The sequence below is a fragment of the Lampetra fluviatilis genome, chromosome 4 (assembly GCF_964198595.1).
Source record: "Lampetra fluviatilis chromosome 4, kcLamFluv1.1, whole genome shotgun sequence".
Classification (NCBI taxonomy): Eukaryota; Metazoa; Chordata; class Hyperoartia; order Petromyzontiformes; family Petromyzontidae; genus Lampetra; species Lampetra fluviatilis.
Window position 1 is genome coordinate 842423 of NC_136278.1, and position 26454 is coordinate 868876.

Genomic DNA, 26454 nt, shown 5'->3' on the forward strand with positions numbered 1-26454 from the left:
GTGCGTGTGGGTGTGTGGGTGGAGGGGTGTGTGTACGAGTGTGTGCGTGTGGGTGGAGGGGTGTGTGTACGAGTGTGTGCATGTGGGTGTGAGTGGAGGGGTGTGTGTACGAGTGTGTGCGTGTGGGTGGAGGGGTGTGTGTACGAGTGTGTGCATGTGGGTGTGAGTGGAGGGGTGTGTGTACGAGTGTGTGCGTGTGGGTGTGTGGGTGGAGGGGTGTGTGTACGAGTGTGTGCGTGTGGGTGAGTGGAGGGAGCCTCGGTGATGTCACCGCCACTTGGTGGCGAACGGCGGTTGTTGTCGTTGTTGGAGGGGGGTGGATGCGGGTACTGGGGAGACAAAGGGGGCTGGGTGTGGTGCTGGCCACCCACCCTCTCGTGTGGCGTTCCGGCCTTCATAGGTGCTCGCTAACAGCACTTGCCCCAACAGTCTGTCAAGGCTATAGGAGGGATCTTTGTATTCGTGTATAAATGGAAGGTTTGTGTGTGTGGAGCGGTTTTAGTATGCAAGTTGGGTGCGTGAGTGGAAGTGTGTTTCAGTCTGTGTGGCCTCAAAGTGCACCTAGCCTGGCACAGGCGCTATGGTGACGTCACTGGCAGCTGTTGTTGCGTGTGTGAGTGGAGGTGCGCAAGCGATTAGTTTGTGTGTGCATATGCCTGTGAACATGTGTACAGTATGTGTATGGCTACTTGCGTGTGTATGTATGCATGTCCCTGCCTGTGTGTGAGCAGCTCGTCCGGCTGTGTATGGGTGTGTACATGTGTACATGTGTACGTGCGTGTATAAATATACGTGCCGGTACGTGCCTGCGCGAGTGTGCGAGAGAGCGAGAGAGAGCGAGAGAGAGCGAGAGAGAGCGAGCAATCACGGCGCTCCCTTCACACGCCGCTGGCGCCCATACTGGGCACCGGGTAGAAGCGCGACACGCGATTGGTGGTGCCGGGGTTGACGCACTCCGAGTCGCTGCTCATCTTGAAGAACATCTCCTGCTCATGGCGCCGGCGCGCAAACTCCTCCTCCAGCACCTGCACGCGCCACGCCGTAACACCACCATCGCACCGGTGTCACAATACACCCAGTTGATACACCGCACCACCTCACCGGGACGTCACAACGTACCCTACTGACACCACCGCACCATCACACCGGTAAGCCAAACGCCATGCTTCAACCTCGCCCGCGCGTGGCATCATGGCGCCGCGGCCCCCACGTGCGGCGCACGCACCTGCTTGCGAGGCTTCAGCTTGTCCCTCCATTCGCGCATCTCCCCGCTGTGCTGCTCGTCCAGCTCCTTGAGCTTCTGCGTCTCCCGCTCCACCAGCAGGTGGCACTTCTCATTCTACACAGACACGGACAGAGGTCACCACACCGCCCCCCCGTGGAAACAACAGACTTTCGAGGCGAGCGCCGTTAGCGGCCGGATCGGAGGGATCGGGGGGAGGGAGATCAGAGGAATCAGAAGGATCGTGGGGAATGGGGGGATCAGGGGGAAACGGGAGAGATGGAGCTTTTGGGGGGCAGCGAGGGAGCGTCCGCCCGCCCTGCTGGCATCACCTGCATCTGCTGCAGCTCGCGCATGTTCGCCTCGCACTGCATGCCGAGGTCGCGCATCTGGTTGTCGTGCTTCTGCTGCTGCTGCTGCCGCTCCGCCTTCTGCCGCTTGTCCTCCTGCTGTGCAAACTGTGGGGGGCCAGATATGAGGGTGGGGGGCAAAGGGGGCGGGTGGGGGGCCTGGTTCACCACCACGCTCACACCTCACCACCACCGCCCCTCACACCTCACCACCACCGCCCTCACACCTCACCACCACCACCCCTCACACCTCACCACCACCGCCCCTCACACCTCACCACCACCGCCCTCACACCTCACCACCACCGCCCTCACACCTCACCACCACCGCCCTCACACCTCACCACCACCGCCCCTCGCACCTCACCACCACCGCCCCTCGCACCTCACCAGCACCACCCCTCACACCTCACCACCACCGCCCCTCACACCTCACCAGCACCGCCCATCACACCTCACCACCACCGCCCCTCACACCTCACCACCACCGCCCCTCACACCTCACCACCACCGCCCCTCACACCTCACCACCACCGCCCCTCACACCTCACCACCACCGCCCTCGCACCTCACCACCACCGCACTCGCACCTCACCACCACCGCCCCTCGCACCTCACCACCACCGCCCCTCGCACCTCACCACCACCGCCCTCACACCTCACCCCCACCGCCCCTCGCACCTCACCACCACCGCCCCTCACACCTCACCACCACCGCCCCTCGCACCTCACCACCACCGCCCCTCGCACCTCACCACCACCGCCCTCACACCTCACCACCACCGCCCCGCACACCTCACCACCACCGCCCCTCGCACCTCACCACCACCGCCCCGCACACCTCACCACCACCGCAGTCACAAGGTGCTAGGCAGACCTGTTTGATGCGGTCGCGATTGCCTTCTCCGGTGCTGGATGGGTTGATCTGCAGGCTCTGCTTGAACATGGCCATGCGCGTTTTGGCCTCGCTGCGCTGGTTCTTGGGCAGGCGCACGCGCTCCTGCGCCTGGCGTGCCTTCATCTCCTCCAGCAGGCGCTGGTTGTAGCGTGTCATCTGCTCCTGTTCCTGCACGCGCCCACCGACAGCGTCGTCGCGACGTTAACGCCGACAGCCTCGTCGCCCCCACGCCGGCACGAGGTCGAAGGCGACGGTGACCTCGCCCCGGCCGGGCAGCGGCCCGTGGAACGAGGGCACGGTCGCGGCACCGGCGCCGGTGAAGTCGCGGTGGGACGGCTTCTCGCTACCAAGCGCTCTCGCGGGCAACCGCTCGTCAACTCGCGCGCAGCCTCGGCCACCTCCTGCCTGCCGACATCGTGCGGTGATGGCCACGACTTGGCGCGAGCCGCGTCGATGAACACGGTGTTGTTGCCGAGCCAAAAAAGTTCGTCCCCTCCCCGGCCCCCCAACCAGTACTCAATCAGTGCGGCCAGTCCGCTCGCGGTGCCAGGCGAGCGTTTTCGCGGTGGGCCCCAGGAGGCCGCGGTGCCGCACCGCACCGAGTCCCGGCTCGCATCCGGAGCGCGAGTCGGGGGGGTTCCCCCACGCCTTGTTCTAGGCGTAGAGACGTGAATTTTGACCCCAGACCCCCCCCACCCCACCACCTCTCCACGCACCTTGTCGTGGCGTTTGAGCAGCTGGTGCCGCTGCAGGAAAAACTGCTCCTTGAGCTGCTGCTTCATGAGCTGGTGGCGCTCCTGCATCTGTCGCTCCTCCAGATCCCACATGCCGGCCTCCCTCGCTGAGTGGGCGGGGGAGGGGGGACGAGGGGGGTGGGGGACGGTGAACGCGACTGTCGAGCGAGACTCGGGGTTGCGAGTGACCATGGAGATTTCATGGCAATCGTCGTTGGCAACGGTTGCGCGCTGTGGGCCGCTGTAAAACCCTTCACCATATTCTCTGCATTGTAAGACACACCTCAAACTTGCGCCCGGTGCCAGTAATTTGAGGCAGATCTGCTCATGCAATTTGCCAAATTTAGGACGAACCTGATCGCCGCTCCCTCTATTGTGCAACCGAGATGACAACATCCAATCATAACGCAGATAAGGGGTCACATGACTAACCAAATGTCGTGTGCTCTGAAGACCAATCACGTTTCACCCAACGCCAATTTTCAACAAACACCGTTGTCATTGGCCGGACAGAACTCCGCCCTGACAAGTTACAGTAGCTGCTAACAGGTAACGAGTTGCCGGTGATAGTTTGCTGGCCCAGATTGCCCTAAAGTTGCCCAGCACATGCAGGCCTTTAGCGGGTTAAAGCCTTTAGCGACTAGGCCCGCACTCGTAGCTATTTTTGTCTATTGTGCCCTCGGCATCATGTAGCGAGAGGAGGAATCCACACCAACATCGTCGTGCTAGAGAACGGCCCGCAGAAGCGGATACCGCAGAGCTACCTCTGAGATCCCGAAGGCCGACGCAACCACCAGTACACAACAGGTGCCGGTGCCTTTTTCACGTGTATGGGGGGCGAGGGGGAGCGAGGGGGGAGCGAGGGAAGGGGGGGTGTCGCGGCGTCACCTCGCAGCAGCTGCTGCTTGTTGTGGAGGCAGGTCTTCTCCGTCTCCGCCACCTCCACCTTGTGCTCCATGATGATCTTCTTGAGCGCCGCGTCCAGATCCTGCTGCTGCTTCGTGATGAACTCCGTCTCCTGGGCCATGGGCACACGGGGACCCACCGGGGGTGGGGGGTGGGGGGTGGGGCACAGGGACGCACGCACGGGCACAGGTGCGAAGAAGCACGCATGGCCATACATGCACACACCACAGCGCGCGTTCACACGGGCACGCAGGTATGGGCACACACACAGCACACAGCATACACATTTCACGTGCAGCACGTGCCTTCTACGCACGTCATTTAACCAACACGCACACACAAACACATCTTCACAAACGCGCGCACGTGAACGTTAGCGCCAGGCCCTTCCCGTGAGCGCACGCGCGGCACGCGGGGCCCACGCGGGGTCTCGCACAGCGGCAAAAACCCCGTGCAGATCTGGCGGCCAAAGACTTTTACTGGAGATCAGAGTCTGGCCTCCTCCCCCACCAAGCCTCCTCCGCGCACAATGGACCGCTCCATGTCAATACTCATCTGTTTCCCTGGGAGTGTTACATTTACCGCTGGGGGGGGGGGTGGGGGGAGAGATAGGGACCTGGACAGCAGAAGCGACGATGGCGATGATTGGCGGAGATGGTGGCACATGGCCCCCACTTCCTCACTTTAAACTCGACAAATGCAGGAGGGAGGGGAGCAGCAACGCCGGGGTTGGGGGACTCTCGTTAATGCAGCCACTGCACACTGTAAATCGCGGTTAAACGCGGTTAATCACTGCAACCTCACGGCACTCAAGCGCATGGGGTTAGCGCGGGCACCATCAGTGGCGCCGTGGCGGTGCCGAGGGTCCCGTAGCTCCAGTCCGTCCCTCCCTGGGCCCCGGTGTGGCACTCCCTGGTCCCCGGCCTCTCTCCACCCAGGGAACCCAACTACAGCCAGGAACCTACAGCAACGTTCTTACGACGACCAATCAAGACAGCCGGTTCTTGTCATGTGATCTGTAGGGCAGTGATTTATTATCTCCGAGGGGGGTCTGCGCTCTGGTGGCCTGTCATGGTTTTGCCCTCCCCCCCTCCTCGTGCGAGTCAGCCCCCACCCCCCCAACTCCGCACCTTTCTCAAGACGCCACTGATGGGAAGCGGGGGAAGTGGCAGGGAGCGGAGGGCGACCCGCACTTACGCTGGGCAGTTTGGCGTTGCACAGGGAGAGGGAGGAGAGCTGAAAGCTGTGCACAGGGATCTGTGCCAGGCCCTGTGGAGCCAGAGACAGCTGACAGCGTGAGGGAGGGGGGGCCGTGTGGGATGGGGGGGAGGTGTGAGCACACCAACTCACACACCGCCGGAACGACCACATGCACGCGCACCAGTACGCAACACCGCAAGCACGCACACCGGCGGATAACGGCACACGCTACCACGCTAACACACGCACGCACCAACGTACACACGACAACACGCGTGTCACCGACACGTACGAATGCGTCCCCCCCCCGCTTCGCACGTCGACTCCACAAATGGCGACACGCGCAAACCTACGGTGATCACACTCGCAGTCGAGCACACGGCACACCACCACACACGTCCGCACCGTCGCACGACAACAACAGCCGCCATTGGCCACCAAGTGGCGGCGACGTCACCGTCGGGCTTGTGCCAGGCTAGGTGCACCTTGAGGCTACGTGAAGTGTCGAAAGGCTCTCGCTGGCAAGAGGTCACGGGACAGACCCAGGTGCTACGGATCAACTATCGCTCATACGCACACACACACACACAACCGTCCGCGCACACACACACACACAGCCCGCGACGAGCGCGCCGACGCCATCGCACGCGGCCCGGTGCCCGCCGTCGTCGAGTCGCGTCCGACGGGAGGAGCGGCACGAATCCGACGACGCGGTGGAAAAGACGCGACGCCACGGCCGCGAACGAGGGGCCCCCCCCCACCGGTGCCGCCCCCCCACGGCGCTTCCCTCCTTATCCTCGCAACGGTTGCCACGGCGCCCCCCCGGCGACACCCCCCCCCGCAACCATGGTCGGGGGGGTCTTGAGCGGCAGCGGCGGTTACCTCGGACTTTTGCCTGAGCGCGAGATCCTCCCGGGTGCGCTTTGCGTGCTCTTTCCTCTGCTCTTTGGGGAGTTTGTCCACTTCACTCAACACCTACGGCATGCAGGAGGGGCGCACGCCGCGTCAGGGTGCCCATGCGGGGGTCAGGCTCGCTCCACGGCTGGATAGAATCCTACAGCGTGCAGGGTCACTCACTCTACAGCTGGTTAAGCGTGTATGTGGCAGCATGCGGGGTCAGGCTCGCTCCACGGCTGGACGTTTAACGCGTGGCAAGCAGGGTCGGGCTCGCTAAAAGAGGTGGAACAGCTCACAAGGCAAGCAGGGTCAAGCTCGCTCTACAGTTGGATTGAACTTACAGTAAGCAGGGTCAGGCTCACTTCACAGCTGGACAGCGCACACAACATGCAGGGTCAGGCTCACTCCACAGCTGGACGGCACACACAACATGCAGGGTCAGGCTCACTCCACAACTGGACGGCGCACACAACAAGCAGGGTCAGGCTCAGTCCACAGCTGGACGGCGCACACAACATGCAGGGTCAGGCTCACTCCACAGCTGGACAGCGCACACAACATGCAGGGTCAGGCTCACTCCACAGCTGGACAGCGCACACAACATGCAGGGTCAGGCTCACTCCACAGCTGGACGGCACACACAGCAGCGGGGTGAGTGAGGCTGGGCGGCACAGGGAAGGAAGCGTGGCGGCACGGGAGCTCATGCCGTTGCCTCGCGCAGAGCGAGCGGCTGAGGAGTTGTCCTGGACAAACCTGATAACCCACGAAAGCTAAAAGCTCATTATCCAGCAGAGTAGGGGTTTGTTTAATAATAATAAATAACGTGTTATCGTTATACACGGCGGCGGCCTCGTTGGTGCAAATCGCATCGCCCGCAATCGCAGGGGAGCCACACACGAGCGGGAGGGCAGCAGCCGGCCGTGAGCGGCCGCTGCCGACAGCTGCCCAAGCTCTGCGGTCCCCTCCATGTGTGAAGCTGTCTTCAGCCAATTAATGAGCCTCCGCACGTGTGGGAGGAGAGCAGAGCAGCTGGATCAAATCTCCGCGTGAGGGGGGCGATACTCGATCCCATGCAGATGGAACGGGTGGAACGGGTGAGGTCCACATTTTGCCGTCCCGCCGCCACAGGAAGGGAGCGTTACGACATTTGTGCGATCCACCAACCCCCGCTGCTGCCTCCACAACAGGGCTGGGTTTACAGGTCGCGTGCAGCGTAGGGAACACCGGCACTCGGCTGAGAGTAGGTAGGGGGGGGTTAAGTGGATGAAAGATCGACTCATTGTTTGTGGGGAGACGATACAATCCAAGTGGATTGTAAAGTGTCCCAACGTACATATCTCTGTCTCTCTCTCTACATATACGGGGGTTATCATGGATTTGCAAGACACGCCACAGGCCGGGACGGGCGAGTAACGATCCACGGACCCGCGCGTCGCGTGACAATCGGGCGTCTTGAAAGCGGCGCGCACTGCAGGGTCACGGCAGCCCCAGCGGCCACCGGAGGAGCCGAACCTCACCCCGGCAGCAAAGCCAACAGGACGGTCGACTCCTCAATGGAATGGCGACCGCTGAATCGGGGGAATTGGCCGGATCGTTACAAGCCGAGCGGGCGCATGCAGCGTCACTGCCAGGCAATGGCGTGCAGGCTGCAGGAGCGTGCAGGGGTGTGCAGGAGCGTGCAGGGGTGTGCAGGAGCGTGCAGGGGTGTGCAGGAGCGTGCAGGGGTGTGCAGGAGCGTGCAGGGGTGTGCAGGAGCGTGCAGGAGCGTGCAGGAGTGTGCAGGAGCATGCAGGAGCGTGCGGGGATGCAGGGAGGTTGGGAGGTGGTGCAGTGGGAAGCGAACTCGGAAGTGTGTTACGAGGAGGCTGGCTGTGCTGGGGAGGCGCAGGCAGACGGCACGCAGGGCGGCAGCGCCACCGGGTGCTAACGGTGCAGGGTCACGGTCGAGGTTAGTCGGACGGGATAGACAGCGCCGGCAGCTGGCGCACGACAATCGGCCTGGCGCCCACCACCACCAAACCACCAGGGAGCCACTGATGAACACAGCGCCAAAATCCATGAGGCATAGAAATGCAACCAATCACGCCTGGGGTCACTGGGTCGGCCCAACGACCTGAACCAATTGTCCATACAATTCGACCAATCAGAGTCAAGCCCTCGACTGCAATAACAGCTGCGGGGGAGGGGGGGGGGAGACCGACACCACCCAAGCGGACGATGGGAGGGAATGCTGCGCCCAGAGGTCACCCAGAGGTCGCCCAGCGACAGAAACCGCGTCCCGTGAGAAGCGGAGGGAGAGCGCGCGAGACAGCGGAGAGAGCGGAGACAGCGGAGAGCACCTGAACCCGATCGCGAGACGTCACCGTGGGTAGCGAGCGCGGCAGCAGCATCGGCACGGAGACCCAGCGACTGCAACGTACGGCAACGACGACAACCGCTCCAAGCGAGGCCCGCAAAGCGTCGACAACATCCGTGGTGGCGTCGCACCGGACTGGGCACAAGCGCTTGCGTGCGTGCGTTTGTGCGTGTAATCGAATGCATTCATGAATGAGCGTGGGCACGCACGCTTAGGCATGAACATGAGCTTGCTAACGAGCGAACGCTCGCAAGAACGCGTACGTGCGTGCGTCCGTGGACCGAGGTCGACACCAATCGGTGACCGTGGCTGAACATTAACAAGGCCGCGACGTCAACCGGCGAGCGCCCGAGAACGCGAGCGGGCGGGCGGAGAGCCCCCCCCACTGCCCGCTCGCCATCCTCCCGCCCTCCTCTCCCCTCGTCGGCGCACCTCCTTGCGGCGGTGCTTGAGCACGTCGTGGTATTTGGCCAGCTCGCGCTCCTGCTCGCCCTTGATTCGCCGCGCCTCGTCGCGCAGCCGCGCCGTGTGATCCGCCTCCAGCCGCTCGATCGACTGCTTCTGCTGCCGCTCCAGCGTCTCGATCTCCGTCTCGTACTGCTTCTTGCGTGACTGGGGGAGGGGGCGGCAGGGGGCGGCAGGGGGCGGCGGGGGTGGGGGGGGTTAAGGGAGGGGGCAGGTAAGTAACGGCGGTGGAATCGGTGATCGCTCGATTCCAAGTCGAAGCTTGCTTGGGTCGCGCGTGGCGGCACCACGCGTAACACGGTGCACGGTGCCACGTGTTGGTGCTGAAGAGCACGACGAACGTCAGGGTCAACTCGATAGTGCGGTGTGTGGTGTGGTTTGTGGTGCGGTGTGTGATGCGGAGTGTGCCGTGGTCCTCCGAGGCTGTAAGTGTTGAGTGTTTGGCGAGCGTGATGCGTCGTATGCGGTGCGTTTGATGCAGTGAGTGTGATACGGTGAGAGAGCGGTGAGTCAGTAGTGAGAGTGTGGGCGAGTGCGCGGTGAGAGCACGACGAGTGCGTGGTTAGTGTGGCGAGAGCGTGGCGAGCGCGTGGTGAGCGCGGTACGTTGGCCTCCTGCTCGGAGCGACGCAGCATCAGCTCGCTCTGCTGCGTCAGTTTGCTGTTGAGCTCCTGCTGCGCCCTCTGCTCCTCCTTCTGCAGCAGCCGCAGCTCACGCAGCTCCTGCCGCCTGCACGCGCGGGCGACACGGGGAACTCGCTCGCCCACGCGCCTGCTCGCTCGCCCGCTCACCCGCCCGCTCACTCAAATACCCACTACACGGCTCGCTCACTCACTCACCCACCCACTACACAGCTCACTCACCCACTTAATCCTTCACTTATTTACAGAAAAACACTCCAACTCACTTGCAGACTCACCCGTTAAAATAATTCACCTATCCACTACGCAGATCACCCACTCACTCACCACAGAGTTTAATCATTCACTCTCCAACCCACTCACTCGCCCCACTCCTTCACCCGTCTACCCACTCGCTCGCTCAACTCACCCACCCCCCGCCGTGCTCACCGGAGGAAGCGCATCTCCTCGTCTTTGCGGTGGTCGTCGTTGATGATCTTGCTCGTGGTGACGCTCACCTCCACGCCGTCCACCATGAAGCGTCGCGTACGCTTCAGAGTCTTCTTTTCCCGACGCATATCCTGGTGCGCGGTGGTGGGGGGCGGACAGAGGGGGGGGGGGCAAGGGAGGGTAGAGGAGGGCAGAGTGATGGGGGGTGGGCCAGGGGGCAGACGCCGCCAACTGTGTGAGCCGCGCAAACTTTAAACAAGCAGCAGCAGGCCCCCCGCATGGATTACATGCGACACACCCACACACGGCACGGCTCATGATCTACAGTCGGTGTACAATAAGCATATATGTAGATAAGTCTGAACCACAAGAATGACCACGCCGATGATGATGATAATGACATTGACGTTGATAAACAGCCCCCCCTCCCGTGGTGTGCTGCGTGGGGTGCCACCTGCAGCGAGAGGGACCCCCCGCCGCCCGCCTCCTTGCTGCGCGCCAACGCACTGTACATGGACAGGCTCATGTCCACGCTGCCCGTATCCGACATGGAGGCGCCCGAGCTGTCCGTGTCGCCCGAGCGCCCGTTCCGCACGGGCTCCGGCGCCGCCGGATCCGGGGTTCCCCTCCCCCCCGCCGACTCCTCCTCCTCCTCGTCGCTCCTCCGTTCCTCCTTGCGGGAGGCGGGGACTGGTTCCGCTCGCTCGTGCGGTTCCTCCGCCCCCGTCCCCGGTTTCTCCCGCTCCTCCTCGGCCTTGGCGCCGGCCGGCGCCGCCGCCGGCACCGCCGCTGGCGCCGCCAGGGCCTCCGTCTCGGCCTGGCCCGTCTCTCCGGGAGCCGCTGACGCCTCCTCCGTGCTGTCGTCTCTGAACTCGAGCGGCGGTGGGGGGGTGTCGCGGCCGCCCTCCTCCCCGCTCGGCGGCGCGTCCCGGAATTCCAGGGGCGGCTCCGGAACTTCCTGCACGGACGGCGTCCGGGGCAGAGACGGGAGCGCGACGCCCGCCACCGCCGCCACCGCCGCCGCTCCAGCCGCCCCCGCCTCCTCCTCGCCGCCCAAGATCACCGCGCCATCGGCGCTCGGTTTGGTTACGGCAGCGGCGGCCACCGCGGCTTCCGCGGCCGCGACGTCGTCCGAAGAGCCACCCGCAGCCGATGCCATCTTGTCCCGGGATGCGGGGTCCGTCTCCTCGTCGCTCTCCTCCTCTGCGTCCTCAAACTCGATCGAGTCGATCACCTCGTTCAGCATCGCGATCGTCACCTCGACGGACTGCGACGAGGGCATTGCTCCCTTCAGCGGCACCTCCTCGCCGGACTCCGCCGCCGCTGCCACCGCCGCCACCGCCGCTTCGTCGCCGCCCTCGCCGGACCGCTCCTCCGTTTCTGCGGCGACGATGCTGGCCAACCCGGTCACTGTGGCAACGCCGTCCTCTGGTTTGCTGTTGTCGGAGGGCATCTTGGAAACGATTTCACGAGTCTCAGCCGGTTCCGCTACGGGCTCGGGCACGACTACAGGGGTCACGGTGGGGGTCACGGCGGGGGTCACGGCGGGGGTCACGGCGGGGGTCACGGCGGGGGTCACGGCGGGGGTCACGGTGGGGGTCACGCCGGGGGTCACGGCGAGGGTCACGGCGGGGGTCACGGCCGCGGTCACGGCGGGGGTCACGGCCGGGGTCACGGCAGGCGTCGGGAGTGGCTTCTCGTCCTCCAGGCTGGACACGCTGATGTCAGAGGCTGCGCGCTTGTGTCCAGGTATCGACTGCTTTGCACACGTACGCACACGCGCGCACACGCGCACACACGCGCACACACGCGCGTGAGGTGGACCGCGACCACGACTGCCCCCACGGAGCAGCTGAACGGCATCTCGCGTGCGTGCGTGTGCAAGGGCGCCCATGTGTATTTGTGCGAGTCTGCGTGTATACGTGTGAAAGTATACACGCGGGCGAGCGGGCGAACTCACGGGCGTGCCCTCGCTCTCCTCGTCGTCCTCCTCCGACCGTTCGTCCATCACCTCCTCCTCCATCACCTCCGCCTTGGCCTCGGCGATGAGCTCACGCAGCGGCTTCACCGCGGCCGCGTCGCTCACGAACGCGTGCTGGGCGTGGGTAGGGGGGCGGCACATTCGTTCACCCAGGGAAGCCTCACCTCTGGTTCAGGAAGGCCCTGTGTGGTGCCGGTGTGGTGCCGGTGTGGTGCCGGTGTGGTGCCGGTGTGGTGCCTGTGTGATGTCTGCGGGGTGTTTGTGTCCCTCCTACTGCACGGACCTGCAGGAGCTGTGGGGCAGACCAGCGCGTCTCAGGGTTCTTGTCCAGTGCCTTATGCAGGAAGTCGCTGAACTGCGGGGACCTGGGGGGTGGGGCGGGGTGGGCGAGCGGAGGAGAAGACACCCACGGCAATTGACCTCCGAATGCACGGAAAGTGGACCGCAGCGGCACACCGCTAGACGTACGCGAACGGTACGTAGTAGGTGTGCGTACAGTGTACATGTGGTGGCGGCGGCGGCGGCGGGTTCACCAGCGCGACGGGGCGAGCAGGGTGGGCGGCTCGCCCTTGGCGATCTTGAGCAGCACGCGCATGGGGTTGAGCTCGTGGTTGGGCGGCTCCACCTGCGCCATCTCGATGAGCGTGATGCCCAACGACCACACGTCCGCCTTGTAGTCGTACGGCGAGTCCTTGAACGTCTCGCACATCACCACCTCCGGCGCCATCCTGCACGCCGCCATCGTCGCCGCACGCACGGCACACTGGGTTACTGCGCGGCGGTGGGGGCAACCGCACTTCTGCTTCAGGGCAGGGAGAGGACGAGGAGCGTGGCTGGTGCGTGGTGGTGCGTTATATCTTGGTGTGGCGTGGTGTGATGCGATGTAGCGTGGTGTGGTGTGGCACGGTGCGGTGTGACGCGGTGTGACGCGGTGTTCTGTTGCGTGGTGCCCCACCAGTACGGGGTGCCGATGAACGAGTCTCTCCTCTGCAGGGTCTTGGTGTTTTTTGCGGAAACTCCAAAGTCAGCTGGTGGGGAGGGAGAGCGACAAATTTAGAATGAGCAGGAGGGGTGGAGGGGGGCGGGGAGGGGTGGAGGGGGGAGGGGGACGAGGGGGAGGAATTGACGGGGAGCCATGGTGACAGATTGAGAGCGGTGTGTGGAGTAATGGAGAGCCACGGAGAGTCACAGGTAGCCATGTAGGAGTAACAGAGCGGTACATCCCAGTGTGTGCGTATGCAAGAAGAGACTGCCGGTTCCGGTGCCCGTCCTCACCGAGCTTGACCTCGCCGTCGAGCGACAGGAGGATGTTGCCGGCCTTGAGGTCGCGGTGGATGATTTTGTTGTCGTGGAGGTAGCACAGCGCCTCGAGCGTGTAGCGGCACACGACGCGGATCTGTGGCTCCAGCAGGGGCCGGTCCAGCTCTACACGTGTACAACACACACACACGTGTACAACACACAAACGTGTACCACACACACACAAACGTGTACATTAGACACACGCAAACAAAGAAACCCAAGTGGAGAATCGAACGCAGCCACACGTCCGCTCGCCAAGCGACTCTCCACCTGCATTCATGTGCGGGGCTCCCTGACACCTGACCCCACAGCAGCCGCCCCATGTGACTCACCCAGCATGATGGCGTCCAGAGCACCCCCAGGGCAGAACTCGATCAGGATCTAGAGGGGACACACAGAGACACACACGCACACATACCGACTATACACACGCAATAAACAGCGAAGATCCCCTGTATAGCCTTAACATATTAGGTTGGGAACAGTGCTTTTAGCAAGCACCTATGAAGGCCGCCACGGCACACAGCAGCAATAACTTATTTGAGGCTGAGTCGACCTAGGGGAGGCCCAGGACCGGTTCAGGTGATCATCACGAGTGTTGGCCGAGAGAAGAAATCGAACTCAGGTGGGGTTTGAGGCGCAGTGCGCCAACCACTGTGCCGCACATGGAGACACACGCACAAACAGACGCACATACGCACAGAGACGCACACATGCACAGAGACACACGCACAAACAGACGCACATACGCACAGAGAGACACACGCACAAACAGACGCACATACGCACAGAGACGCACACATGCACATAGAGACACACGCACAAACAGACGCACATACGCACAGAGAGACACACGCACAAACAGACGCACATACGCACAGAGACGCACACATGCATATAGAGACACACGCACGCAAATAGACGCACGCACAGACACACATGCACGCACATCGAGACACACGCACATAGGGACGCACGCACATAGACTCCCTCTCCACATGAAGCAGTCCTCTTCGCTCACTAGCTTACGCTCCTCCCTCAAAACTCACTTTTTGTCCCAACCTCACCCCACGACCCCTTAATCTCCACCTATAACCACTTCCTCTTCATAATCACATTACATGGCTACCACCCATTCCCCATCCTTCCAATCCAATCATCATCATTCGCTTTCAGCAATTTAGCTTTTACCTCTTTCACACACTACAGATTCGCCCATTGCTTCCTCTCATCCATTTCATTCACCTTATCTCCACCATTACGTTCATGTGTACCATTCTTAATTCTCTGTAAAGTGCCTCAGTTAAGGCGCTATATAAATTATGTTAAGATAACATGAGATGCACAGAGAGAGATCCCCACATAGCCTTTAACAAGCTGCTGGGGCAAATTATGTTAGTGAGCATACAAAGACTAAGATCCCCCGTATAGCCTTAACAGACTGTAGGGGCAAGTGATGTTAGCGAGCACCTATGAAGGCCGGAACGGTACACGAGGGGGTGGGTGGCCAGCACCACGCCCGACCGCCTTTGTCTCCCTAGTGGCAATGTTTACACACCGCACCAGGTACTCATTTGTGGCTGAGTCGACCTAGGGGAGGCCCGGGACCGGTTCAGATAATCGTCACTGATGTTGGCAGACACACATTCACACACACACTCACACACGGACACACAAGTGGACCTTTAAACAAACATCAGCACACAGCGCTGGACGCAGAAATTTTGGGGCTGACGCATTAGCGGGAAGAGGATGGGGGCTGAACAGAGGGTTACATGGGGACACAGCCCACGCACCCTTGAGCACACCCAGCCCACGCACCGGTGAACACACACAGCCCACACACCGGTGAACACACCCAGCCCACGCACCGGTGAACACACCCAGCCCACGCACCGGCGAGAACACACACAGCCCACGCACCGGTGAACACACACAGCCCACACACCGGTGAACACACCCAGCCCACGCACCGGTGAACACACACAGCCCACACACCGGTGAACACACCCAACCCACGCACCGGTGAACACACCCAGCCCACGCACCGGCGAGAACACACACAGCCCACGTGTTCCTAACTTAAATTACAAGCTCCTGAGCACAGGGTTGTGACGACCACAATCCCGACTCAATCTTTCCATGTCAGACAAAAGGTGACACGTGACACCGGCCAGGCGTTTGTGGTGGGGGGGGGGAAACAATCCAATGGAGGCCCCCTACCCACCCCCAGCAGCACAGCGGTGGCTTGAAATAGGTGGCAACGGCAGTGGCGGTGTTGGTGGCGCGTGGTCAAGGGGACTGGTGACCCTGACCCCAATGTCTCCCGGTGTCGCGCGGCCTCACCCAGGGTCTTCCGGTTCCACATTTCATCATCGCCGCGTATTATTTACACCGCCGAGCCTTCCAGGATGTGTGGTTGCACTTCTTTCGCGCCGCACGTAGCCAACCGTGCTCATCAGAGGTGCCAGAACGGGGCAGCCTTTGAGACGACGACTCGGTGAGGAAGTGGTCGCTGAACACACAGCGTTCAAAACAACCCAGCGCAGACGATACAGCGCACGACCAACGACAACAAACACCACCGAGAAGCGAAGCTGCGCTCGGGGCAACTCTAAGTTGGGTTTCCCATCCAGCGACTCGGAGCGCATCGTCCACGCCGGCTCGCGAGGGAGACGCAGGTGACAGCGAAGTTAAGTTTTTCTTTTGTTCCATTTGCACGATCCTAATCGCTCCGGTAGTCCACATGCGTTTAGAGTATTTGGGTACGATACATTTTCACGCGATAAGCCATTTCGTTTCGTTGAGCTAGAATTTGTAGTCAGGTCACTTCTTAAAAAGAGCGATATGGCTCAGTGGGTAAAATAAAAACAATTAATAGTTTGAGTTTAGTTTGACTGCACGCCGAGGGAGGGGGCCTGGGATCACACCGTGAGGGGACTGCTCCCACAGAGATAACCGGCTGCGGTGTAGCAAAACTACACACGGGGGTTTAAACACACATCCGCATGCATGCTGGCGCGTGGGTCAAAATACACACAGAGAGATTCTCCCTCCAGTCTGTGTATTAGAATCAGAGTCTTTATTTAAAATGGAGGAGGAGTCCGATGAGCCATGAAGCTCTCTTTCACAGATGTCCAGTATGGGCGGGTCAGAAAGTTATTTCTCAGAGGGCAGCCTGCTCCTGTGATTTATTTATGAGCGGGCATCCAGCCTCACCAGTCTATTCACAAGAGGACAGCCCGTCCCTGTAGTCCATTAATCAGAGGGCAGCCTGCCCCGCCTGCTTGCCCGTGCCCAAGTCCTCCTCCCATGCTGGTGGGCTCTGCCTCTCAGCCCCTGCCTAATCTGGGCCGGGCTTGGAGCCAGACCACAAGCCAAGGACAAACTTCCTGCTCAAGCAACACGGAACTCAAATCGCGCGTTGGCCACGGCATTCCAGGGGCATGTTCGCCCTTGTGCAGTCCTCCCCCCTCCCGGGGGGGTCAATTACAAGCGCGATGATGCCACCGCCATCTCATCGCTACAAAGGCATCGAGGACGGTGACGCCGTGGGCAGCGTGCCTGTCCGCATGGCCGCCAGCCCGGGATTAGCGTGGTTACGACGACTGGCCCACGTGCTGCTGGGAAGAGAGAGCACCGCCAAAGAGTTTCAAAATGGCACTCGCAAGTTGGCCAGGTGGCTCATAATGGCACTGCTGAGACCTTGGGTTTGAGCCATGGGTCTGGGGGTGTCTGTCTCTCTCTTCATCTCAGGGGGTTTATAATGGTCATGTGGGTGACACTGAGATCCTGGGCTGGAATATGGGTGTGCAGAGTTGATAGTTTGACTGCACAAAACACCGCAGCTGTGCAGCACATCTTAGGCCATTTATTGTAAACATTCTCAGGATCTTAAGACGAGTTGCTTTAGTTTGGCTGTTCGAGTCTTTGGAATTTACAGTGAATCATAAAACTCCTCTGTATATGTTCTGGAATTGCTTTGGCAACTCACAGTGAGCCACAGTTGGCTTACATACACACTGGTCGTAAAGTAACATTTCTTTTTTTTGTTGACTCAGACAAGTTATTCATAGTGCGAGTAGATGTTATAGGCGTGTGTGTTTCACAAGTAACAGGAGGAAAGGAGGTGCAAATTGAATCAATCTGGCAACCCACGCTCGGCACACCGTTATAAACACGGCCCCATTGCTTTTTCGACAGAACAAAAAAAACTAAAAAAGCAACCGAAAAAAACCCCACAGAGAACACAAAAGTTCCCCGGCAGCGCGCCCACACAAGGCGCGTCACTCAGTGACAGGCCCCCCCCCCAACCTCCCCGAGCCCCACCACCCCGGCTTCCTGCCTCGGGCTTGCTCACCAATCGGCGTCGTCGTGTTCGGTCGCGGCCGCCGCCACGAGCAGGGCCGGACGGCCGGCGTTAAGCAAGGAGAGGGGGGGAGCGACAGCGGCGGTGGCGGCAGCGGTGGTGGCGGTGCGGGGATTGTGCGGTTTATCACGGCGTGGGGGGAGGGAAATGCGTGTCTCGAGCCGATTAGCGTTTACTACGATGGCGCTCGGCACGGGGGGTCGACGGCGGGGCACGCGGCACTATCGTTCCGCACCACGGAACGGCGGGCGACACCCGAGCCGCACCGCACCTGGAATGAATTCCAATTAAATTTACAGCTGCATCGTTAGGCGCGGTGACGATTACAACGCGGCCGCGATTCATTACGCTTGACGCGATTAGCTCCGCGACTGACCCCAGGTCTGGCACCGCAGAGTGCCGTGCTGTGCCGCACGACACCACAGCGCACCACGGCACACCGAGGCCTACACCAAAGTGTGGTTCACAACATGGCTTGCCACACCACGTCGCACCGCAACAGAATGCAATACGCCACACCATAAAATGACACACGGCACCGCATACTCCATGACCATTGCTGCAATGTGCCACACCAAGACGAAGAAAAAGATCCCCCATATAGCCTTAACAGACTGTTGGGGCAAGTGCTGTTAGCGAGCACCTATGAAAGGCCGCCATAGCACACGAGGCACCACTCCCGGCCAGCACCACTCCCGGCCGCCTCTGTCTCCCTCGTCGGGATCTTGACACACCGCACCAGGTCACTGGTGTTGACCATGAGCCAACATGGCCACCACCACCAGTGCGCTAATCACGACACCATCGCTCCCCCATAATGTGCCACACCACAATCCAGCACCCACACGCATGTGCCCTGCATCGTATCGACCTGCCCCCCCCACCACCACATACTGCCCCCGTTCCTTATGCTCCACCTCGTATCACAACGTCACCGTAAAGTCCCAGCCTCCAAGACAGCCTCGGCCCCTATGCATCCTTTGCAACTTCCTCCTCTTCCGCCACTACCACCACCACTACCGCCAAGAAGGATTTCTCTCTTTCTCTCTTGAGGTTACTCAGAGGCTAAGCCATGCCATTGCTTGCATATCGGAGAGCTACTACCTGTGGCTCTCCACGCGATCCCCTACGCTGCAGGCCTTGCTAGGCCAGTCACCGAGGGCTGCTACGCCGAGCCATGCGGTGTTCGTTCTTCTCGTCATGTCAATTACAGGGGCTAACACACATGCGCGTACACACGTACACACGCACAAACACACACACACGTGTAAGCACGCGTGTACCCAGAGCTTGAAGTCGTAGTAGAAAGCGTCCATGAGCTCGACGATATTGCGATGGTGACAGGATGCGAGGATCTCGATCTCCACCATGTAGTCCTCCAGCTCCTCCTCGCTCTTCGTGTCGATCACCTTGGCGGCAGCGAGCAGCCCAGTCTCGCGGTGCTGAGCCTGCGGGACACGCACATGCACACACACACACACGCTGACACGAGCACTCACACACACGTGCAGACATGCATGCTCATGCTTGCACTGACGTGCACACACGCTCGCACACACGCTCGCGCGCACACGCTCAGCTGCTTCACGTTCTGGGGCCTGTGCTCAGCAAAATACGCGTGTGCGCCGTTACACATGTGCACATGTGCTGACACGCGAAGACAAAGAAGGCCCCTCACCCAGGATGGGTTCTGAAATCGCTCTGCAGTGATGTTAGTCATTTCCGGGAATCGAACCCACTTCCATGACCCAATACGGAATGGGCAGCGCTCATCCAACAGTGGATTGACAGAAAGGGCTGTACATGTTAATATACACACGTGTAAAGAGAAAGAGCTCCCACAGCAAACAAACAAGACAAAGATCTCCGGTATAGCCTAAACAGACTGGTGGGGTAAGTGCTGTTAGCGAGTAGCACCTATGAAGGCCCGCACGGCACACGAGTGGGTGGGTGGCCAACACCACGCCCGGTCGCCTTTGTCTCCCCAGTGGCGATCATTATACACTGCACCAGGTACTCATTGGAGGCTGAGTCGACCTAGGGGAGACCCATGACTGGTTCAGATAACAGTGACTGGTGTTGGCCGTTAGTGGGAATCAAACTCGGGTCGCCAGGTTCGTAGCACAGCGCGCTAACCATTACACTGCCGCTCTCACACACACACAAACTAAAACACACATACATGCACATGGGATGTGGCACATGTACAAAAACTATCATGCATGTGGCCCTGCACTGACACGCATGTCATTTCATGTATTAATGAATTAGAACGTTCCATGTGGCTCATCGCTTGAGATGGAACATCTTGTTTGCACGCGTGTTCAATGTGCCAATGGACATTTGCCAAATGACTGTTGCACACTGGGGTACTCATTTAGACGAAGGTGGGAGACAGGGGTGGCCAGGCACAGTAGTGGCCCCTCCTCGTGCGCCATGAGTACGTTAATACGCACAGGGAATAGATTTCTCTTTCCTGCTGCCGCCCCCCACGGCTCGAACGCCATTCCCCGAGGAGGCTTGCACTGCTGGACCGCTTCTCCTGTTCAAGTCCATGTGTCGGTGCGCGTGTGCTGGCGCACGTGTGTGCGCGTGCCCACGTGTACAACGACCGGGAGAGCCGACATTCGGCGATTGACAAGGATGCCCACGCGTGGCCCCCGTGTAACCGCCCGACGCCGGTGAGGCAATACACACCGACGACGCCATCACCTTCCTGTTCGGACTGACACCGCACCCTCCCTGCTCGCCGTGCCAAAACACATGGCCACCCAGCCGGATCCCACCACACCCTGGGGTGCGCCGGCCTGCTCGGTGGTGGCGACGGCGGCGGTGGAAAAGTCCGTGGCCAAAACGGGTGGCATTGTGCCAGAGTGGTGTGGTGTGTGTTGTAGACCCACAATGGTGAAGCACTGGCTTGGAAATCTGGTGGTGTCGCACCTGCATAGGGTGCTACTATTGTGGTGTGATGTATGTTGGTGGTGGGGCCAGAGTAGCATGGTGTGGTGTCCGTGCACCGTTGTGTGTGGTTCCTGTGTGCGTCGTGATGCGGCGAGGGGTGGTGTACTGCACATTGAAATCAGTCTCCACCCTCGTGGTCTCACATCCTCACCCGCCCTATGAAGACAAAGCGGCCACCGCACAGCAGCTAAGCCTGGGTAAAAAAGTGACTCAGCCACAACTCCTCAGCACGGGCGTCACACGGTCATTGGCCAAAACTCCAAAAGGAGTCGTGGGTCTCTCTGCCCAGTCGCACCCTGCACAACCCTTCCCCTACAAATTTCCATTACACGGTCGGACCCTGCCGACGTCACGACTTGGAGGAGGGGGATGGGGGGCTCCGGTAACAGAGAAGCCGCTGTGTGCCCGAGCCGGCGAAATCCACAGCACGTGCTTTCGCTCATCCCCACGCTGTGCCCCACCACCCATTAGCCTGCCACGTGGGACATAACACCCTGTTAACCACCCTATATCAATCGCCGTATACAACCCCCAACTCAATACCCACCACCTTATTACCCCACCACGTAGGTCCGACCACCCAATAACCCAACAACCCTATGTCGCGCCACGTGTGTTCTACCACCACCCTGCGCTTGACCACCCAGTTACCCACCGAGCCAAGCTCTCTTCACGCGGGCCATTCAAACCCCGACCTCCCACACCGCAAATCTTGGTTCCTGCCGACACCACAGACCATCTTCTTTTCATGAGAGCCCCTGACAAGGAGGTCCCAATCTCTTGGATCAGCTTTCGGGAGAGGGCATAGAGGAGGAGGGAAGAGTCCCCGTGTGGGGTGCAACACGGACGGGTTCCCCTGTGGGTAGCAACACGGACAGGTCCTCGATGATTCGCAAGAGCCCGGCCAAGTGCCATGGTCTCTGGGCCATGAGCTGGGATCCCACGAATCGATTGTTTTTTGTGTTACCAGGTACGCTATCGAGTGCTCTTTTTCAGAAGCGACCTGGCCACAAATGATAGCTCAACGACGTGGCATATTACGTGGCAATGTATAGCAGCCAAATACTCTAAACGCATGCTTCTAAATGCGAAGGGAAAACCCTGACGACCCGGAGAAATATCCACGCGACCACGGGGAGAGACGGAGAGAACATGCAAACTCCACAAATATACAGGCGTCAGGGTCGAGATCGAGTTGTTGTTTAGACTTTCTGACCCGCCCCTAGTGGACATCTGTGGGGGAAAAAACGATCTCCGCGGCCTCATCGGATTCCTCCAGTCAAAATAAAGATTCTGATTCCGAACCAACGACCACCTGTGTATAAGCCCCTGCAAAGGTAGCCGACACCTCGCCACCTGCAACCAGAGAAGACCGCGCGCGGTCTCTGTGAAGCCACCAACTTCCGCCTCGCTTCTCTGGTCCCTCGCCACTGCCGCCGCCGCCGCTCAACGACCGGAATTTCCAGAGTGCTGCCGAGTAATTGGGCTCGGCGAGGAGGTCGTTGGGGGCGGCTGGCAGAAAAATGGGTGGAAGTTATACGACCAAAACACACACACACACGCACGGCGCGAGCGAGCGAGCGAGCGAGACTCGTCGACGAGGCTCGCGGGGAAGGGAGGTGGCGACGGGGAGCGGGGCACAGAAAGTCACGACGGCAGATCTCGGGTGGGAGAGAGACGAGAGGAGAGACGCGAGGGGAGACGCGAGGGAGCCGGAAAGGGAACACTCACGCCCAATGGCAGCCACACCTTGCCGCAGGCCTCCGCTAATTCTTCGCTGCTTCAAGTTTTAGAGATTAAAAAGCCCTCGGCGAGATACACAGTCTCGCTGCCGCGGGCATCAAAAAACAACAGCTGTTACAACGGCATGTGTGTCACACACCGGCCTGCACGTGTTCGAACCTTGCGCACGACTAGATATTGATCTGAGAGGGGGTGTCGCCGCGAGTCGCTGTGCGGTTCTGACCGGCACCTGCACAGGGTATGTCTGTGTGTGTGTGTGGGTCCCTGTAAATGACTGTACTGTATTCGACCGAGTCCTTGTAACCTCTCCGGCTGTGTCCCTGTACAGCATAGGCAGGGTCCCTGCATAGCCTTTGAATGGGTCCCCTGCACAGTCGATGAATGGAGCCACGCAGAGTTTACGAGTGGGTCCGCCGCACACGCCGTGAACGGGTCCCCGTTAGAGGCGCTGGGCCGCGGGGAAGTGAACGCGCGCGGGCCCCGTGGTTCCCGTTCCCACCTTGTAGACTTTGCCGAAGGCTCCGTCTCCCAGCTCGCCCACGATCAGCCAGCTGTCCTCGGGGTTCAGGTCCCGCTTCACATGCTCGTACTGTTTGGGCTTCTTCTTGTCGGGGCCCAGCTTGAAGAACTTGCGAAAGTTGAGGAAGGCCATGGCTGTGAAAACCCCCGGGGGGGATGTGGTGGTGGCCCCTGCGGCCTACAGAGCTCGGCCGAGCAAGACACGCCCTCCCCGGCGGGGCGCGCTAGCCGAGATCGGCGGGGAGGGTCCGGAGCTTTGCGGTTCGGCTTCAGCAGGGCCGCTCGTCCTAAGCCGGGGGGGGGGGGGGTCGCGACCCCGCGTCGAGAGTCCGTGGAGACAGAGAGGCGCGGGGAGACACCGGGGGGGTAACCCCGCGGCTCAGCTGGAACAGAGACACGGGACGCCAACCCCGTTTGAACCGGGAGGCAGATTGGACAGCCGCGCCCCGTGACGTCACCACGCACGCACCTCCCCCTCCGTGGTCTTGTCCCCTGACATCACCACGCACGGAGCGGGCGTTCTGCGCCCCGTGACGTCACCACGCACGCACCTCCCCCTCCGTGGTCTTGTTCCCTGACGTCATCACGCACGGAGCGGGCGTTCTGCGACCCAGACGTCACCACGCACGCACCTCCCCCCTCCGTGGTCTTGTCCCTGACGTCATCACGCACGGAGCGGGCGTTCTGCGACCCAGACGTCACCACGCACGCACCTCCCCCTCCGTGGTCTTGTCCCTTGACGTCACCACGCACGGAGCGGGCGTTTTGCGCCCCGTGACGTCACCACGCACGCACCTCCCCCCTCCGTGGTCTTGTCCCTGACGTCACCACGCACGGAGCGGGCGTTCTGCGACCCAGACGTCACCACGCACGACTGGGCCCCCTGCGTTGGTGACGTCACCGCGCAAAGAGTACGGAGGAGCTGTCGCGTGACGTCGGACGCACGCGGCGCAGGGGTCCTGCGTTGTGACGTCATCGCGCACAGTGACTCACGCGCGGGGACGTGAATGCGTGGGTGGTACCTGCGTGATGACGTCACCACGCACGGGTTGACCCTGCGTCCTGAGTCATGAGGAGCGCCGACGTGATATATAATAATTAATAATTAATTGCGGCATGTTTGTTTGCATGTTTTGCCACATGTATGTGTGGTTAATGTAGACTTGCTGCCTTGTTAAAGGTATCCATTTAGCGTTTGAACATCTTAACGCCTCCTGTTTTAGTACGACAAAGATTAAAGCTGGTTCTTATATTTTCATCATTCTCCGACTGCCAAAACTGGTCCCATAGATTGCAACGTGGAATTTGAGATAATTGTGCGGGGTTGTTTATCGGAGTAATGAAGGGTTACACGTAGTGGGGCTTTCGCGACCAATATCATCCATAACAGAGGTTTTGTTGGGTTAGATCGCGTAAATACATAAATGTGTCGTTAAACCCGCCACCACCCGACACAGCCAACTAGTAAGGGTTGTCACGTGAACAGAACATGGCCAATTCGTCACGAGTACAGCACAAGTGTATAGTGTAGTAGTGTATAGTGTAGTGTATAGTGTATACTGTAGTAGTGTATACTGTAGTAGCGTATAGTGTAGTGTATAGCAGAGGTGTGGACTCGAGTCATGCGACTTGGACTCGAGTCAGACTCGAGTCATGATTTTGATGACTTCAGACTCGACTTGGATTATTATTTGGTTCTTTTCGGTTAAGTCACGTCTAAAAATAAAATAATAAATAAAAATAACATATTACGACGTTTCGATTGCAACACAAGCAATCATCATCAGGTATAAAAGAAATAGCAACAAAAATCTAACTAGAAAACTATAGACAGACATACAAGCAGACAGACATCACAACGGCACACAGAGAGAGGACACAAATCGGCACAAAGAGAGGGGTCGTTTCTGTGACGGTCCCTTAAATATAGAGAGGGGGGGGGCGGGGACGGAGAGAGGGAGGGGGCAGAGAGAATTAGCATATCAATGAGTGTACGGCAACGTACTGCTGTTGCAAGTAGGATGACAATGTGGAACGGGCACGCAAAATTGAAAACGGGCATGCAAAATTGAAAATTAGGAGACAGGCACACGAAAATTAAATAACCTAGCAAAATATCGAAATGTGATGTAATACAACACAGAGAGTTGGTTAACACACAATTAACGCATAGCCTGGTTGATTACGTGTTTCAAAATTTGCTAAGTTAGAATGTGTGTTAACCAACTCTCTGTGTTGTATTACATCACATTTCGATATTTTGCTAGGTTATTTAATTTTCGTGTGCCTGTCTCCTAATTTTCAATTTTGCATGCCCGTTTTCAATTTTGCGTGCCCGTTCCACATTGTCATCTTACTTGCAACAGCAGTACGTTGCCGTACACTCATTGATATGCTAATTCTCTCTGCCCCCTCCCTCTCTCCGTCCCCGCCCCCCCCCCCTCTCTATATTTAAGGGACCGTCACAGAAACGACCCCTCTCTTTGTGCCGATTTGTGTCCTCTCTCTGTGTGCCGTTGTGATGTCTGTCTGCTTGTATGTCTGTCTATAGTTTTCTAGTTAGATTTTTGTTGCTATTTCTTTTATACCTGATGATGATTGCTTGTGTTGCAATCGAAACGTCGTAATATGTTATTTTAATTTATTATTTTATTTTTAGACGTGACTTAACCGAAAATAACCAAATAATAATTCCTGCAGTCACGAAAGCTCCTAAATTAAGATTGAACCACTTCTACGGGGAAGTTTTAAGCTTATCCTTTTTCTTTCTGGCTATTTGTTCTCTCTGCCTGTGTCCTCTCTTTGGAATTTTCACACTTAAAATTCTAACTTAGCAAATTTTGAAACACGTAATCAACCAGGCTATGCGTTAATTGTGTGTTAACCAACTCTCTGTGTTGTATTACATCACATTTCGATATTTTGCTAGGTTATTTAATTTTCGTGTGCCTGTCTCCTAATTTTCAATTTTGCATGCCCGTTTTCAATTTTGCGTGCCCGTTCCACATTGTCATCTTACTTGCAACAGCAGTACGTTGCCGTACACTCATTGATATGCTAATTCTCTCTGCCTCCTCCCTCTCTCCGTCCCCGCCCCCCCCCCTCTCTATATTTAAGGGACCGTCACAGAAACGACCCCTCTCTTTGTGCCGATTTGTGTCCTCTCTCTGTGTGCCGTTGTGATGTCTGTCTGCTTGTATGTCTGTCTATAGTTTTCTAGTTAGATTTTTGTTGCTATTTATTTTATACCTGATGATGATTGCTTGTGTTGCAATCGAAACGTCGTAATATGTTATTTTAATGTATTATTTTATTTTTAGACGTGACTTAACCGAAAAGAACCAAATAATAATTCCTGCAGTCACGAAAGCTCCTAAATTAAGACTCGACTTGGACTTGCCTCATCTTTGACTCGACTTGACTCGGGACTCGAGAGCAAAGACTTGAGACTTACTTGTGACTTGCATAACAATGACTTTGT

General features: G+C 59.0%; 1 protein-coding gene across 2 annotated transcripts; it reads right to left on the reverse strand.

Annotated features, from left to right (window-relative positions):
- Positions 1-228: 228 nt before the first annotated feature.
- LOC144931442 (serine/threonine-protein kinase 10-like) lies at positions 229-23452 on the reverse strand. Of its 2 annotated transcripts, XM_078855270.1 has the most exons (19): positions 22954-23452; positions 19034-19198; positions 13714-13762; positions 13355-13504; positions 13035-13107; positions 12613-12807; positions 12363-12444; positions 12059-12193; positions 10553-11854; positions 10099-10229; positions 9634-9757; positions 8996-9175; positions 6193-6285; positions 4093-4222; positions 3187-3311; positions 2450-2638; positions 1555-1680; positions 1226-1339; positions 229-1025 (listed from the first exon to the last, which is right to left on the reverse strand). In XM_078855270.1, exons 1-19 carry the CDS (start codon positions 23104-23106, stop codon positions 879-881), a joined length of 3663 nt encoding a protein of 1220 aa, XP_078711396.1. In that variant the 5' UTR covers positions 23107-23452; the 3' UTR covers positions 229-878. The 2 variants fall into 2 exon arrangements, with proteins under 2 accessions (XP_078711396.1, XP_078711397.1); XM_078855271.1 differs by lacking the exon at positions 6193-6285 and having other exon boundaries at positions 231-1025; positions 22954-23451.
- Positions 23453-26454: the final 3002 nt, after the last annotated feature.